Consider the following 18,462-nt stretch of genomic DNA (forward strand, 5'->3'; position numbering starts at 1 on the left):
CAAAATGAATAACAGTAAAATTGTAGTAGTAGGCACAAAACATGCCTGCCACAGTTATAAGCACCTCTAGACATTCTTATTATTATGAGTAAAACTATTCATGTTGTACTTTTTTTTAAGTCCACCTGAGTGATTAGTGAAACTGAAGTGGTACATGACTTTCTGAAGTGTACATGACCTCTTTCACTGGACTCTAAATTTGAGGTGAAACACAGCAGTAGGCTATCCTACACTCACCAATCACATTGGGAATATCTGAGAATACAGTAATGATGTGTGGGGGGAAAAAAAACTGTTGAGCTGCACAAATCAGGAAGTGGCCCTAAGAAAATGGTTGAGAATTCCCATGATGACGGCAAAAAATAAGAAGTTTAAATCAACTATAGATGTTAACAATCACAGTAAGGAGGAGAGTTTGTGTGGCCAAAAAGAATCTCCAAAGATCATAGTTGGAGAAATGCCTTGTTACAGGTCTTGCGATAATGAAAAGTCTCCAAAATTTGATCAGATGTGACCTATATGGCCACATTTGAAGGATTACCATAAAATGCCTTAGATGTCATCAAAACTATAAGAACATACAGTTTGCCAGATGTCATGTCTTTCCCTTTTTACTTAAGACAGAGGAAACTAAAGAATAGTCAAAATAACAATTCAGGAACAAAAGAACTTGCGTCTTTAATGCTCACATTGCACTTGTATTCTCAGAGCAAATCACTTCGTCATCGCTACGTGACTCCACCCATTACTTAGGCTACGTATTAAAGTTACAATTATTATTTTATTCATACATAACACCAGACATCACTGAAGTTTTTAGTGGGACTGCAGCTAGTTAGAAGAGACTTTTTAAGGCCCGGCTATAGGCCTACTTCATTTTCCGCGTTAAACTCTATCTCGCGCACAGTTGAGGTGCCTTTCCTTTCGGCGCGTGTGCACTATCTAGTGCAGTTCTCTTGTGATACTGTCTTATTAAATAATATAGATTATTAAAGGATTAGTTCACTTTAAAATCAAAATTTCCTGATAATTTACTCACCCCCATGTCATCAAGATGTCCATGTCCTCCTTTCTTCAGTCAAAAAGAAATTAAGGTTTTTTGATTAAAACATTTCAGGATTTTTCTCCTTATAGTGGACTTCAATGGAGGCCAAACGGTTGAAGGTCCAAATGTCAGTTTCATTGCAGCTTCAAAGGGCTTTAAAGGATACCAGACAAGGAATAAGGGTCTTATCTAGTAAAACGATCTGTCATTTTCTAAAAAAACAACAACTAAAAAACAAATTATATATGTTTTAACCATAAGTGCATATCTTATACTAGCTTTCGTCTTCCGGCAGTGTAGACACTGCTAAGTGTGTTATTGCCCTCCACAGGTTAAAGTTTGAACTAACTTAATATATAAGTTATATACTTGCAATAGAATATTGTATATGAAAATTTAATTCAAACTTTAACCTGTGGAGGGCAGTAATACACTTATTTAAATTTAAATAGAGAAGAAGAAGAGAGCTAGTTCAAGATATGCATTTATGGTTAAAACGTATACAATTTAAAAAAAAAAAATAGAAAATGAGCGATGGTTTCTCTAGATAAGACCCTTTTTCCTTGTCTGGGATCGTTTAAAGCCTTTTGAAGCTGCACTGAAACTGCAATTTGGACCTTCAACAGTTTGGAGGCCATTAAAGTCCACTATATGGAGAAAATGGAATGTGGAATGTTTTCATCAAAAACCTTAATTTCTTTTCTACTGAAGAAAGACAGACATGAACATCTTGGATGACATGGGGCTGAGAAAATTATCAGGAAATTTTAATTTGAAAGTGAACTAATCCTTTAATAAGACAAGACGCTATGGGGAAAACTCCTTTTTCTCTGATACTGAAGCCTTTATACAATCACGCAGTATGAATTGCTCGTGCATTGGTTTGTAAAGTAGTGCTTTGGTTCTCAAAAAATTGTGGACAGGGTGTGCGGACATCTGGGGACCCTCCTGATGACAAAATGACATCATACAGACTGCGTGGACAAATGAGATGGGGATGCCTGGTTCTATGAGGGTGATAGAGGGACCAAACAAAAGCAAGAGCACCCTCAGCTGAAACTGTAATAATAGAATATTGGTGAAACAGATTTGGCGAATGCTCTGGTGTGAATTTGTGTTTGTGCTCTTAAGAGCGCCAAAGGTTTCTATTTACAACATGCAGCATTGAGCAATTTAAAACATGATGCAAGGAGCCACAGACATGCAGTTTGCCATTGTTTAGATTAAACACAGGACTAATGAGTAGTACTACATTAACTCTTCAGCTACTACTATTAACTAATATAGAAACAAGCTTAACTAATCAGTAAATAATATCAAATTTAGGACTAAGATAGTTCCTTATTATAGGTAATCAATAATTACTGAATGAGATTGGCATTATTAAGAACTAATAGGTATCTACAAATTATAAAGAATTACTAATTAATTACTAATCATAACACTAAAGTGTCTGAGATGTGAGCAATTGTCTTTTTTTACTCTCAACGTGGTCATAAAATGCATCATTAATTACTCACGTGTTACCTAGTCACTATGCAGGAAGTACTAGTGATCAGGACCATTATTTTAAAGTGAAAAACATCTTTTTCACTTTAAAATAATTGTCCAGATCACTAGTAGTTCTTGAAGATTGTCCTTTTTTTTACTCTCAAAGTGGTCATAAAATGCATCACTAATTACTCAAGTACCTAGTCATTCTTCAAGAACTACAAGAACTACTATAAAACATCTTTTTCACTTTAAAATAATGGTCCTGATCACTAGTAGTTCCTGCATAGTGACTAGGTAACACTTGAGTAATTAGTGATGCATTGTATGACTATATTCAGAGTAAAAACGATGACTGATTACGTCTCAGACACACGATAATGTTCTTTACAATTTGTCCATTAGTTAATAGTTATTAATGATGGTAATCTCATTATTGATTAGCTAATAAGGAACTATCTTCTAAATGTAATATTACTTACTGATTAGTTAAGCTTGTTTCTATATTAGTTAATAGAAGTAGCTGAAGTGTTAATGTAGAACTACTCATTAGTCCTGCATTACTTCCTGCATATTTACTTATTAATGACGGACCATTATTCTAAAGTGTTACTAAAAATTGTAGCCTAAATCATGTGCATGATTTAATTTTTTTCTTACATGTCATGTGTGGGGCTCTGTAGGAATCTGAAGGATCTGTAGATATTTTTAGATGCAGGAATGCTCTCAGATCCCATGCCACGTGTTCCCCACCCTTACTATGCATTATTACAGAAGATTCAGAGCTGCTATTTTGGCAAAAGCAGGTTCCACAAAGAAAGGGGAGACAATACTGTATTTGTGGCACACATATAAAGAGAAAAAGAGAAAAAAATGTTTTAGTAATTTTTGTATTTCAAATGTTTTAATTAAAGTTTATATTTTTGTCAATAGCCTATTATAAAATTGTGAAATTGAAAGACTAAGAGGAAATTACATTTTGAAATAATAGGTTAGAACCTATTAAAACCTATAAATAGGTTTTAACCTGGAGATTTGAATCTGAAGTGGAATGAGTTCTAACCTGCACACACCAACCCAACACTATCTTCATGTGAACAGTTGTTTTCATGTGATGGTGATGTTGGACAGAGGTGAATCTGAGACTCATTTCCTCTGCATTGAATCTCATGTGTCCACATCTGAGCATCTCCTTTGCCAAAAGCATCTTCTCCCAGCACCTGTACAGGAGCCCCACAGTCCAGCTCTCTACACACAACCTCTGCATCCTGCTGGTCAAAGGCAGCAGCACACATTGAAACCCACGTCTGATCATCACGTATCTCTAACCTCCCAGAGCAGCGAGAACCTCCAACCAGCCTGACTCCTGAAAGAACACAGATCACTTAAATGGTAAAGTGGCTAATAACACTTGATATATAGACATTCTTAAGATAATTTCATATAGCGTTTTATTTTGTGAATTTTTGAAACTTTTTTTAGCAAATGTTTATTGGCAATATAATAAAAGCTGAAAATTAAGTTTGTCACACATCCACATTAGTGTGATGGTATGTTTTTGTTTCACTGTTTGGTATTTGTCAAATAAAAATGCACTGAGGAACGAAAACACTGGGCACTGGGCTTTTGTGTTTGTATTTTAAAGTCAACCAACTTCCAATAAATAAACAAACAAACAAACAAATAAAAAACAAAATAAAAGAGAGGTAAATAAAGATAAAATATAAACAAGATAAAAGATAAGATACACAAGATACAAGATAAAAGAGAGGTAAATAAAGAATAAACAGCAAACGTGAACAATGCTCAGTCATGCAATAATGAACTCAGATTTGGAGCAACTTACCTGAGCAGATGACTCCAACATCTTCACTGTGACCACATTCATGTTTACCCCATCCTAATGCCCCACAGTTTTTAAGTTTAGACTCTGATCCAGCACACCAGACATTACTCATCCAGATTGGTCCTGATCCTGGTCCAAAATGAGCACCTCCCACAGCATCTACAGGTTCTCCACAGTCCAGCTCTCTACACACCACTGCAGCATCAGCCAAATCCCAGAGATCACCACACACTGTTCCCCACTGACCTCTATGAAGAACCTCCACTCTACCAGCACAGCGACTGGTGCCATTTACCAGTCTCACATTCACACTGTCTATATATTGAACAGAGAGAATGAGACATGAAGAAACATTGAAAAAATGTGATTAAATTGATAAAAAATGTGAATAAGATCAAACATTTTAATCAAGGGTGTTACAGAAATTTGTTTGATTTGACACGGAATGACCCAAAAGAAAAAGCGATTTAAAAAAAAAAGAACAGTGAGAGAGAGAAAAAAAGCTAGGAAACAGCATCAAACTCAAATAAACATTTTAATAAATGTAAGGATATTACAGAAATTAGTTTGATTTGATACAGAATAACGCAAAAGGGAAAGACAACAAAAACAGTAAAACAGAGAGGCAAAAAAGCAACATCACAAAACTCAAACAATTTAATAAATTCACAAGATATAGAGGCAGTTAGCCAAAAAATATATATATATTTATATCTACAGTACCTGCAGTGATGATTTTGATCAGTAACATCAGCATCAAGCATCTCCCCATCATCTCCTTCAGCTTATTTCATCGGCTCAGAACGCACAAGTTTCTCCTCTGCTCCCTCAAACACACTGAAGAAACTGGGTGCTGTCATCCCCTAAAGAGAGAGAGCAAGCCCCAAAACTTTCCAATCAAGTTCATCATTACCTTATTAGACACAACAGAGGAAACCACCAAAGCTTCAGTGACAAATCAGAGGAGGCATTTATGATTTTCTCCATATTTATCAAAAGCACGTCAGCAGAGAAAAGAACTCCTCCTCCATGTCGAGACACTTCAGTGAGGATGCACACACACACACACACACACACACACACACACACACACACACACACACACACACACACAAACACCTGCCAGAGGCAAAAAATAGTCACACTGGAGACATTAAAGATTTCAGAGAGAGGAAGCACCCAGGATATTTACAGCATCAAACACCTGCTGATACACTGATAACTGCTCAAATTACAGGAATAGAAATCTTTATAAATAACATAACATCATTGTGTGACTATAACTATAAGCTATTTTTTTAATATTTTGTTTTTTTACTTTTATAAATTCTTCATTAAATAATAAAGTTTATTGTTAGTAAAAAGTTAAATCACAAGTTTAATTTGTAAATAAAATGTTCACTATGACATATATGTCATTCACTATAGCAAGTACACAGCAAATTAGCAGCCATGGGCATCTGTGTTAAAGGTGGCAATGCGTTACTCATCCACGAGATGGCAGCAAAACACTACTTATTCTAAAGCCCATTTCTTACTGTAATGCGTTAGTCTTCCTGCTAGAGGGCAGTAAAACACTTAATCTAGAAACGAGATGATACAGTAAGGCCCGGTTTCACAGACAGGGTTTAGACAGGGACTTTGGCTTAGATTAAACCAGGATTAGGCCAAAGTTCAATTAGGACATTTAAGTAGTTTTTATAAACATGCCTTAGAGAGAGAGAGAGAGAGAGAGAGAGAGAGAGAGAGAGAGAGACATTACTGGTGTGAAATATTACCTGAAATATTTTAAGATATATCAGTGCAAGTTGCTTTCAGTTAAAACAGCTCAAACATGTATTTTTAGTCTGGGACTATCTTAAAGCGGAACTCAGTAAGATTTGCGAAGCTCCCCCTACAGTTTCCTTCAGTGAATGACACTGTCATAAATACTCCAAGCGCAGCTCTGGACTACAACGACTACAACGCTCACCAGCGCAGTAGTTTTGCAAATACAGTACAAGAAAGAGGAGGTGGGTAATTTGCAAATACAGTACACTCGATGGAGGTGGGTATTTTTCGAAATTGTCTAATAAAGTCATAATATATACATTGTTTTTGAATTACTGTAAAGCATTTTGTCACTCTCGCGTGAACGTGAACATGAGGCGAGATTGTTTCGGGTCGGTGCAGCTCGAGTTGCAAGTGCTGTATTCTGGCGTAGACGTGCCAGAGGGTGTTAGTGCTCGCCTCAAATACACAAGTCAATTAACCATCGTAAGGACTTAGAAAACTATTTATGAAGGTAAAAACAGTTACTTAGTTCTGCTTTAAGCCTTGTCTGTGAAACCAGGGCCAGTTTCACAGACAAGGTTTAAGTCTAGTCCCAGACCAAAATGCATGTTTGAGCTGTTTGACCTGATAAAAGCTACTTAAATGCCTTAATTGAACTAAGGCCTAATCCTGGCTTAATCTGAACCCTGTCTGTGGAACCAGGCCTTGAGGTTTTACAACAGGTAAGACTGTGTTAAACGCTTACTGGAACAGAAAGTGTTTGGTTCTTTCTTATAATAAAAATACAGAAAGACTGATTTCTGGTTAACAGCCATTATTTTTGTAATAAAAACTGTTAATTTCTCTCATAAGACTCTGCTGCCTCGTTAGAATAATGAATTAGGTTGCTTTTAAATTTTTTTAAACAACAATCAATGTGTCCATGAATTTATTTGCCAGATAGCTGTGGAATAAGCAGAATGTGGAATAAGCAGAAATGTTCATTCAGGTGGTCATTATTGCAAAATAAACCCCCAGAGAGTGATCAAGTAGAGTCCACCTGCAATCCACCTGATGCAAAAGTGTGCAGATGTAGCGATGTGAATGTTTGACAGACACACACACACCTGAGCATATGAGCAGCGCCAGGGACGTGCACAGGAATTTTGAGGGGCAGTTGCTCTGACCAAAAAAAAAAAAACCTCATGGGCTATATGAAGGACTGAGAATAACCGCGGTATAAGCGGAATAATTGACTCCGCTTCGAGTCGTGACCGAATCACGACCTCAGGTGTGCATTATTTTTCTAATAATTCAACGGCCGTGTCAATTATTCCTTACTTGAATCACAGCTTAAATAGTGTTTTGACATCGACAACCCTTGCATTTTACCTGCGTCTAGTTAACTTTCTTTCGCTTCTCGGGTCGACATTAACACACTGACAAAATTATATTCAGAATTAAAAATATTTTTATACCACTTTTTAATGTGTGATTGTGTAAAGGTTTTCACGAGATACCAACCTTTCGCGAACTTGCTTCCAACACTTGTTCTCATGGAGGCGCGGTGTGCACGGAGGGAGGGGCTGTGCGCGCGCGAGTATGTGAGAGAGAGACGCGTGAGTGAGAGACGCAGGGAAATGAAATGCAGCTGAACGTTTGCTCTATGAAAGACATTGACAAAGACGAAAACTAAGGACATTTAATCTATAATTAGTTAGTTAGTTTTGCCAAACACACATCACAGTTTTGGTTAGTTATCGTTTTTTGTAATGCCTCGTTTTTATTTTTATTTCAGTTAACGACGTTGTTTTTTCCCACCTAGTTTTCGTTTTTTCGTTCGTTTTCGTTAACGATTATAACCTTAATCACCTTTCCGACAACGTTAAGTCGTCTCTCCCGACAACCGCGACAATCTCCTTCTAGTGCCGCTCATGCAGGCACAGCTCAGGTGCCGGTCGCGTGCAGCGCTGCAGCCACGTAAACAGAGTTTGCCCTTCCCCTACTGACTTTCACTTTCGGACGGGTGCCCGAATATGGAAGTGAATGAGGCTTTGCGATTTTTTATTTTTATTTTTTATTTTTATCTAGGCCTACGTGAAATTCTGCATCCATTGTACGATTTTTTAATTTATTTTTTTCCACCTCGGAAGGGCAACGTGAGTCGAGAAGGGCATATGGGCAGTTGCCCGGGCAACCTGAGCAACCCCCCGTGCACGTCCCTGAGCAGCGCTGAACACCACGTCAAACTCAGAACTGTCCAGCTCTGCAGCTTTCTGAGCCATTACTGCTGCCTCTCCCAGACGAGACTCTCCCAACAGAAACTGACCTGAGAGAGAGAAAGAGAGATCATCACACAGCAGGCCAGAAGACCATAGGCTGAAGAGTCAAAGATCAGATAATTATGTAGAACAAGCAGCAAAAAACACAGAGACACTAAAGCAAAGAGAGCGAGAGTGGAGGATGAAGGAGGACACGAGGCACAATAAACCTCTGCTGCTTCACTGTGGGATGTTTCTTTTAGTTTTAACTTACATAAATTGTACATTGAGAGTGTACCAAAGCCACATTACAAGACTTAATTCAAATGAAAATCTGTTGCAGAAATAGGAAAAAAAAGAAAAGAAAAAAAAAAGTCAAAGGTTTCACTTAAACATTTTTTTTGAGGATTTTCAATAGACAATTATTTTTATATTGTATAAACTTTGTACAGTCTTTCATTTTTCTGGTCTGCATCTTGCTTTTTTAAATGCATAAATACATTCTGTGTGAACAGCCCTGTTCATTCAGTTCACTGCATTTTCAGAGACAATAATCAGGTTACTTGATTACTTAAGAATTTTTTTTCAGACATTCCAACATTCCACAGACTGATCTGCATGTAATAAATGCAGATCAGTCTGTGGAAAAAAAGCTGACCAGCGACATCAGATAGTGACATGGGTAACACACTGATCCAGTATGTACTGAAGTATGTTGCTGTTCCGTTGGTCCACATCTGTCAATAGCCAACTGTTTGAAACTAATCTTTAAAGCCATCATTTATGTGACCAGCCTTTTTTTGAGCATTGAATAGTCCCTGTTCTGGTCAGTAGGAGGACTGGTTTCAATAAACTATCATTGATTCAAAGATTTGATATGATCATTCATATCATATTTTAACTTTTCTGAAAATTAATTGGGTTTGAGAGGCTAAGCTTTTTATCTCTTCCAGCTCTACAAATGCACCAAATAAACCCATGTTTAGCACTTATTACTCTCCAGCTGCTGCTCGTCTGTAAGGGCAGGTGGGGCCTCACCAAAATATTAATCCAAAACATAGACCTCTATATAAACTGCATTAATAATAAATTGTGTTCAACATTCTATAACAAATATTTTCAGATTTTCCAGAATATTTTAAGATGTAAAGTGAGCAGGGCATATTAAAACTTGTGCATGGCTTTGGCAGGCATGTATTATGATACTAAGTGGGGCAGCAGGTGCCTGAGTCCTCCCTAGCTCTACAGCGTCCCACAATTCTTCACTGTAAATCTGTGGTGAAAATGGTACTGCAGTGCGCACTTCACCTCAAGTCAAGAGAACACCACTGATTATGAACGGGACTCCTCCTCTACCTTACAGAGACACTTTGCTGAGGCACATGATAAAGTGCTGACAGTCACCCAGCTGTCATGAGAGAATGTGGGAATCACTTCAGTGTACATGAAGCACTAAAGTCTGACACCTGCAGAGTAGAGATACAAGCACTGATAACTAACTGCTGACCATAAACACCGATAACACATTCAAGATAAAACAAACATGCATGCCGTGTATGTCTGACTGTCACAAAACCCTCTGCAGGACATAAAGTGAACAACATGCTCTTTTGTTCAGTGTCTTTACATTCTTCTGAAGTAAAGATCCTTGACCACAGCTGCTGTTTGTAAACTTGTTTCCCAAAGTACATTCCAATGATCTTTAGTAAAATATTGTGTACACTATCAGTGGGTCTACGATCAATAGAAATATATTTTTATAAGTTAATGTTCAAGGAATGTTAAAAACTGAAGCAGTAGAAATTACTGTAAATCATAAAGCATCTGAAATCATAACACAATTATATGCAAATTAATATAATGTTAGGAAAATAGTTTTTGCTATTAAATTGCTACACCTACATGATAGAAAAAAAAAACAATAATTGATTTAATTACAGAATGTTACATAAAACTGGAAATGAACTTTATGTATAAGAGACTTAAACTCTGCAGACCACTTAAAAGCTTTGAAAGGATTTGAGGCAGTGGGTGTGGTTTGAGTTATACAGTCTCGCCCTGTTTTTCTGGCTTCTCTACGTCATCATAGCCTGTTATGAGAAAACAAGAGCAAATTCATGCATCAATATATGCTTTTAAAAAGTATAATGAACACATACATGACTACTGACAGTCAAGTTAAATGAGACAATGACCACAGAAATTGTAAAGTGATTATATAAAAAAAAAAAAACGAAAATAAAAAGGTAAAAAGGTTGTCAATAACATACCAAACATGTCACTTATATATTCCCTGACGTTCCTCAGATCTTCATAATCCTCCTGAACACCCTCTAATATAAATGTTTCTATTATTAATTACATGCGTTTATGACACTATAATTTGAAGGATTTTTTTTTTTTTTTTTTAAGAAAGAAAGAAAGAAAAAAACCCACGTGTTTTATCATTGGAGAATTGTCGTACAATGACGACAACATCATAGTTTTCTGGTAAGTCATCTACAACAACATAATGAAAAATTAAATGCATCCATTAACAACATTTTTTATTTTAAAACAGTGCATATGTATAATTAAAGTGCATATAAATCTATATTGTTAAACCTGTATCATGAGGTCTCAGTCCAACAGTGATTACATCATCATAATTCTCAGGTGTGACTTGCTGCTCTTCTAAATGAGTTAATAGAAAAGAGGAAATAAACAAAAACTGATTTTACTACTACTGAGGTCCAATAGATATTTTAATTTAGTGAAATCAGTTCAAGTTAAAAGATTCATTACACCCTTATCTAAATTATTACATGCTGAATGCTTTATATAATTTAATCTCAGTTAAAGGGTTAGTTATTAATTACTCACCCTCATGTCATTCAAAACCTGTAAGACTTTGGTTCATCTTTGAAGATACACACAAATGAAGATCTTTTTGATGAAATCTGAGAGCTTTCTGTCCCTCCATAGACAGCTACACAACTGACACTTTGACGCTTCAAAAAGTTCATAAATAGATTGTAAAACTAAACCACACAAATTGAGCGATATAGTCTAAATTTTCTGAAGAGACTTAATCGCTTTATATAATGAACATATTTAATTTAGGTTTTTATTGACATATAAATATTGATCAGCAAACATTAACAAAAGCTCAACTGAATCTGTATGATGCTCGAGAACAAACCTCTTCTGGAAGCCCAAACGTGCTGCATAACACACGAGAATGAACCTCATTGGTTCTTGAACATCAAGCAAACATGCTTGAGCTTCCATTTACTACAACTGGTGTGTGAGTTGATGAGTGTTTATATATGAATAAAAGCCTAAATTCAATATTTTCATCATGTAAAGCTATTGTGTCTCTTCAGAAAATTTGGATTAAACCACTCAATCCATATGGTTTAGTTTTGCAATCTCTTTCTGAACTTTTTGATGCATCAAAGTGGTAGTTGTGTAGCTGTTTAGGGACAGAAAGCTCTGAAATTTCATCAAAAATATCTTCATTAGTGTTCTGAAGATGAACGAAAGTATTATGGGTTAGCAACAACATGAGGGTGAATCTTTTTAATTAACTGAACTTCCATTATTTTTTGTATGTAGCAGATAAGATTGTTATTTTTAGTCCTCTAACCTGAGAGAAGCTTATCAGCATCTTCATCCCAAAATGCTGTTCTTCAGAAATGACACTTCCTGTTATGGAGGAGTAGATCCATCAGACACGTTGAATTACATTGACACACATTGAATCACTGAATTCCCATCAGCCCTCAGTGCTGCTCCACAACCCAGCTGCCTGCAGACCACCTGAGCATCGCTGATGTCCCACAGATCATCACAGACTGAGCCCCACACAGCGTTATGATACACCTCCAGCCTCCCAGAGCACCGGCCCTCCCCTCCACTCAGTCTGAGAGGAACATGCTCTAAAATCACAGACATCAACATCACTGACCAGCTTCTGCACACCATGTAAAGTAATACAATAACATCACATTTTATAACTATTTAAAACTGTGATAATAATAAACTTGCTTGAACACTGTCTCTGGTGAGGAGATGGTAAGGTAAAACAAGAGCCTCTCTGAGGTGACTCAAGAGCCTGATCCTCTGAAATTAAAAAAGAGAGGTTAGAAACAGTATAATGCAGCTGACAAATAGGAATTTATACTTTATTCAGAACAAATAAAAAGATACTGAATATTGATAATTTACCTGAACAGATCAGTCCCACAATATTGTCACTGGTGCAGTTGTATTTGTGTGATGATATTAAGCAAAATGAAATTTGAGACTCATTTCCTCTGCACTGAATCTCTTGTGTCCACATCTGGGCGTCTCCTTTGTCAAAAGCATCTTCCCAGAGCAGAGGTGAGATCCATTAACCAGTCTGGAAGGTTTATGACCTGTTTTTATGTACATGTAAAACAGTAAACAAAAAGGAATGCAAACACAACAAAATAATTCTCTGTGTCACCAAATATCCATGGAAAACAAGTTAAATGATTTTCCTGAACAGATGACACTGGCATCATAATTGTGAGTACAGTCATGTATGCCCCATCCTAATGACCCACAGTTCTTTAGTGTAGTCTCTGATCCAGTACATAACACAACAGTCATCCAGATTGGTCCTGATCCTGGTCCAAAATGAGCATCACCCAGAGCATCTACAGGTTCTCCACAGTCCAGCTCTCTACACACCACTGCAGCATCAGCCAAATCCCAGAAACCACCACAAACTTTTCCCCACTGACCTCTATGATGAACCTCCACTCTACCAGCACAGCGATTGTGACCACCAACCAACCTCACATTCTTTTTATCTAAGTGACAAGAGATAATTTATGAGTTAATAATAACATACCCAAAATATATAATTTTTAATATTATTTTAACTCTTACTAGCACACAGCAGCCCCTGGTCATTATCATATGAACAGTTTTGTTTGTGTGATGGTGATGTTGGACAGAGGTGAATCTGAGACTCTTCTCCTCTGCACTGAATCTCGTGTCCACATCTGAGCGTCTCCTTTTCCAAAAGCATCTTCTCCCAGCACCTGTACAGGATCCCCACAGTCCAGCTCTCTACACACAACCTCTGCATCCTGCTGGTCAAAGGCAGCAGCACACACTGAAACCCACGTCTGATTATCAAGTATCTCTAACCTCCCAGAGAAGCGAGAACCTCCAACCAGACGGACTTCTGAAAGAACACATGGACCCCTAAATTCAAATTTCATATTAATTGTATGTTTTAGAACCTTTAAACCGTAATCTCAATAATTTTATCAATTTGAATAAAAATTGTCTGATTAAAAACAAACAAACAAACAAACAAAAACATCTCATCTCATACATCCTCAGAAACATCTTATTTAGACACATAGTCGGGAGATGGTAAAAAACAATTTAGCCCTTTTGGAATTACTGAATGTATCATTTAAACAGTAGAGGAACCACAAATGGAGGGCATTTAAAAAACTACAATGCCCAACAGCTGCCTGAAATCAAACAACTGAAAGTTTTGAAACATAAATATGTGGTTCACATTCAGTATCTTTTGGATAAGACATGCAATACATATTCTACCAGCTATGTAATGCAATTGTGTCCATATTAATTTATTAATAGCCTTGCACAACACAGCCACTCAAAACTTACACAAGCATCCTGTTTTGGGTTGATACAATTTATTGATTCTTAACCATAACACACACACACACACACACACACACACACACAAACTATACATGTTAAAGAAGCATTAAATAAGACCAATTTATAACTGTTTTAATTAGATACAAAATAAGAGGGATCATAAAAATTTAATGTTATTTTTTTAATGCTATTTTTTTTTTAATGCTATAAATTTAATGCTATTTCAAATAACAGACATTTACATATAGCCCACAAAATAATAATGGAATCTAATAAAATGTCCTCATTCAAAACTTTAAATACTCTTGAATCTTAATACTGTGTTGTTACCCGGGTGATCCACAACTTTTTTTTTTTTTTAGTTTGTTTGTTTTTTGATGGTTGTGGGAGTCCCTTGTTTGTCCTGAGCAATTAAACTGTACACTGCTCTTCAGAAAAATCCTTCAGGTCCTGCAAATTCTTTACTTTTCCAGCATCAACTGCATATTTGAATCCTTTCCAGCTGTGGCTGTATAATTTTGTGATCCATCTTTTCACACTGAGGAGAGTTGAGGGACCCATTCACAACCATTACTAAAGCTGCAAACATTCACTGATTCTCCAGAAGGAAAGCATTAAGAGCTGGGGTGTGTAAACTTCTGAACAGGATGATAATGTGTAAGTTTTTCGTATTTTGTTCAAAGATGTATAGATTTTTTTCATTTAGTACTGCATGTGTCCAGAAACTGTATAAGAGATACTTACATGTTTCCCAGAGACAAAAGTACAATTTACTCTGATTGTACAATTCAAATAGTTTACAACCCCACCTTTAAATGCATCATGTTGCCTTCTTGTTTTCATGTTTTCACCTTTTAGTTGTAAATGAGTCCCTCAGTTGTTCTCTCTATTATTTTGTTTTGTGGACTAATAGACCCAGCATGAAAGTAAGATCTTACAGATTTATGAATGAGCTGTCATTTTAAATTCTCTACTGGCATTTGTTATGACATCCACTTCAAATGTTACAATGTCCATGATAACTTTCGTTAACTCTATAATATGTAAATCCACTTCATTACCTAATTACTCTTCAACAGCGATGACATAGAAATATACAGAGTTATCGTAAAAACAGAAGTTCAAAGACATTACACTGAACAAATTTATAAACACAACACTTTTGTTTTTGCCCCTATTTTTCATGAGCTGAACTTAAAGATCTAAGACTTTTTCTATGTACACAAAAGGCCTATTTCTCTCAAATATTGTTCACAAATCTGTGTTAGTGAGCACTATGCTTTCCTGTAGCTCGGTGGTTAGAGCATGGCACTAGCAATGCCAAGGTCATGGGTTCAATCCCAGGGATTGCACATACTCAGATACAAATATATAGTATAATGCAATGTAAGTCGCTTTGGATAAAAGTGTCTGCCAAATGCATACATGTAATGTGTAAAATGTAAAATATTTATGTAAAATGTTCTCCTTTGCCGGGATAATCCATCCACCTATGCTGATTAGACAGCATGATTATTGAAAAGGTGTCCACAATAAAAGGCCACTCTAAAATGTGCAGTTTTATCACACAGCACAATGCCACAGATGTTGCAAGTTTTGAGGGAGAGTTCAATTGGCATGCTGACTTCAGGAATGTCCACCAGAGTTGTTGCCCATGAATTGAATGTTCATTTCTCTACCATAAGCCGTCTCCAAAGGCGTTTCAGAGAATTTGGCAGTACATCCAACCGGCCTCACAACCGCAGACAACATGTAACCACACCAGCCCAGGACCTCCACATCCAGCATCTTCACCTTCAAGATCGTCTGAGACCAGCCACACGGACAGCTGCTGCAACAATCGGTTTGCATAACCAAAGAATTTCTGCACAAACTGTCAGAAACCGTCTTGACCTGAGTGCAGTTCGTTGTCATAACCGACTTGAGTGGGCAAATGCTCACATTCGATGGCATCTGGCACTTTGGAGAGGTGTTCTCTTCACGGATGAATCCCGGTTTTCACTGTACAGGGCAGATGGCAGACAGTGTGTATGGCGTCGTGTGGGTGATTGGTTTGCTGATGTCAACATTGTGGATTGAGTGGCCCATGGTGGTGGTGGTGGGGTTATGTTATGGGCAGGCGTATGTTATGGACAACGAACACATACACACAGGTGCATTTTATTGATGGCATTGCACAGAGATACCGTGACTAGATCCTGAGGCCCATTGTTATGCCATTCATCCACGAAAACATCCCAGTTCTTGCATGGCGAGCATACTCACCGACACGTCACTCATTGAGCATGTTTGAGATGCTCTAGATTGGCATATATATACGACAGCATGTTCAAGTTCCTGCCAATATCCAGCAACTTCACACAGCCATTGAAGAGAAGTGGACCAACATTCCAAAAGGCCACAGTCAACAACCTGATCAACTCTATGCGAAGGAGATGTGTTGCACTGCATGAGGCAAATGGTGGTTACACCAGATACTGACTGTTTTTTTTTTTTTTATTGTTCTTTGTGATTGTTAAAATGTTTGTTTAAAAAAAAGAAAAAAATAATCAAAGTTATACCTCAAAATTTCAGAGAAATCCATTTTACAAAATGCAGGCTCATCAATAAAAACTCATTTAAAACCTAAAGCTATGTAAGATCAATTCAGCCCAACTCTAGAAGCTGTAAAACTTCATGAATGGATGCAGTGGGTGTGGCCATTGAGTCATACAGTCATGTGCTCATTTTTTGACTCCTCCCCCACATCATCATAGTCTGTTATTAAAAACAAAAGCAAATATATAATGTTTAATGTTGTATTTATATCTAAAACTAAAGATAAAAAAAAATACAAAAATTTACCCAACAGGTCATCTTCATCACTGTTCTTCACATCATCATACTCCTCCTGATCTCCCTCTGATACACATGTGAAATAAAACCTCACATTGTGATTTGAATACAGCTTGTGTCATTGATGATGTCATTGATCTATTTCTCCTCATAACTGTGAGACCATTAGATTTACTCCTGATGAAGTCATGATAATTCAATATGTTCAATATATTGTTCTGTAACTCACCAGTTATACCTTCAGTGTCCTGTCCATTAATGATGACATCATCATAATTCTCTGGTGTGTCCACTACACACACACACACACACAAACACAATTTTATAGGTACTGAGCATCAATTTACAGGGAGTGTGTTAGAATACATACACAAAAAATAAATGAAAAAAACAAACAAACAAACATATTCTTTAATACCAGAGTTCTGTTCACTGATGGTGATGACATCATCATAGCTCGCATGTGTGTCTTCTACAAATTTACATGAATCAGATGCCATCACATTTAAAACTAACTTATATATGTATATTTTCTTAATTTATAGAATAACAGAGAGAATTACAAACATAGTACAGAACAGCACCTGTTTCACGTTCTGGCTTCAGTCCATCAGTGATGACATCATCATAGTAACCCAGTGCGATGTCATTCGCCCGGTCTACAAAAATTTAAAACAGATTATTTTTAGGAATGAAATGCTCTTGTTGGCCATGAGGCCATTACGATTTTGATCATTCAATGAACGATGTGATCAGTTTACAAGACAAGAGTAGGTCTATAATGCAAGATCTGTGAAAGGATTTTGAATGCAAATACACACAGAAGCATAGATATATGAACCCCTACCAAATATTACAAATATATGAACCCTTAGCTCCCAAAACATACATACATATGTGTGTGTCATGCTTGTTTGTTTGTTTGTGTGTGTGTGTGCATGTATATATATACTTATTAATTCTAGACAATCATAAGACAGAAAGCTTACCTAACAGGTTTCTCAAATCTTCAGTGATATTCCACACATCATCATACTCCTCCTGATCTCCCTCTTTACAGGGAAAAAAAAAAAAAAAAAGCTCCTTTAATACAGCTTGTGTCACTGATCTCATTGCCCTCATGGCTATCTGAGGCTATTAGGATTTACACCTGATAAAGACATGATGATTCAATAATGGTAGACATGCAATAATATTATATACATATATATATATATATATATATATATATATATATATATATATATATATTTCAATCATGACAACTCTCGGAGTGGATTAAATTCAACCAGCATTTATTGGCATGGGGTATGACGTATACATGGCTTGATTTTGGCGTACGAGATCTGCTACGCTGCTGCTGTTGCTGCTGCTACTGCTGCTGCTGCTGCTGTTGCTGCTGAGCAAATACAAATTGTTCAGCTTAGTCAAATAAAACAACAAGGAAAAGGCTGCTGCAAGAATGGTAGAACCCCCGTAGCAGATCTCTACAGGTGGCGCTGGGGAGGAGGAGGGATAACAGCGATTCACATTGCGCAGCTTGTCGATCGCAGGCTAGGGTACGATATATATAGTTG

At 36.8% G+C, this 18,462-nt stretch overlaps 1 protein-coding gene across 1 annotated transcript in view; it reads right to left on the minus strand.

Annotated features, from left to right (window-relative positions):
* LOC125245583 (scavenger receptor cysteine-rich type 1 protein M130-like) overlaps positions 1-18,462 on the minus strand; it is a 36,576-nt gene that overhangs the window by 2,736 nt on the left and 15,378 nt on the right. The window contains exons 17-28 of the mRNA XM_048156246.1: positions 17,875-17,937; positions 17,470-17,544; positions 17,304-17,357; positions 17,115-17,177; positions 16,895-16,951; positions 12,937-13,215; positions 12,605-12,745; positions 12,425-12,499; positions 12,133-12,315; positions 8,353-8,463; positions 4,383-4,697; positions 3,600-3,902 (exon numbers count right to left, since the gene is read on the minus strand). Of these exons, the coding sequence (XP_048012203.1) occupies positions 3,600-3,902; positions 4,383-4,697; positions 8,353-8,463; positions 12,133-12,315; positions 12,425-12,499; positions 12,605-12,745; positions 12,937-13,215; positions 16,895-16,951; positions 17,115-17,177; positions 17,304-17,357; positions 17,470-17,544; positions 17,875-17,937 (1,719 nt within the window). The remainder of the gene's footprint in view (positions 1-3,599; positions 3,903-4,382; positions 4,698-8,352; positions 8,464-12,132; positions 12,316-12,424; positions 12,500-12,604; positions 12,746-12,936; positions 13,216-16,894; positions 16,952-17,114; positions 17,178-17,303; positions 17,358-17,469; positions 17,545-17,874; positions 17,938-18,462) is intronic.

Source organism: Megalobrama amblycephala, linkage group LG14, assembly GCF_018812025.1.
Source record: "Megalobrama amblycephala isolate DHTTF-2021 linkage group LG14, ASM1881202v1, whole genome shotgun sequence".
Lineage (NCBI taxonomy): Eukaryota > Metazoa > Chordata > Actinopteri > Cypriniformes > Xenocyprididae > Megalobrama > Megalobrama amblycephala.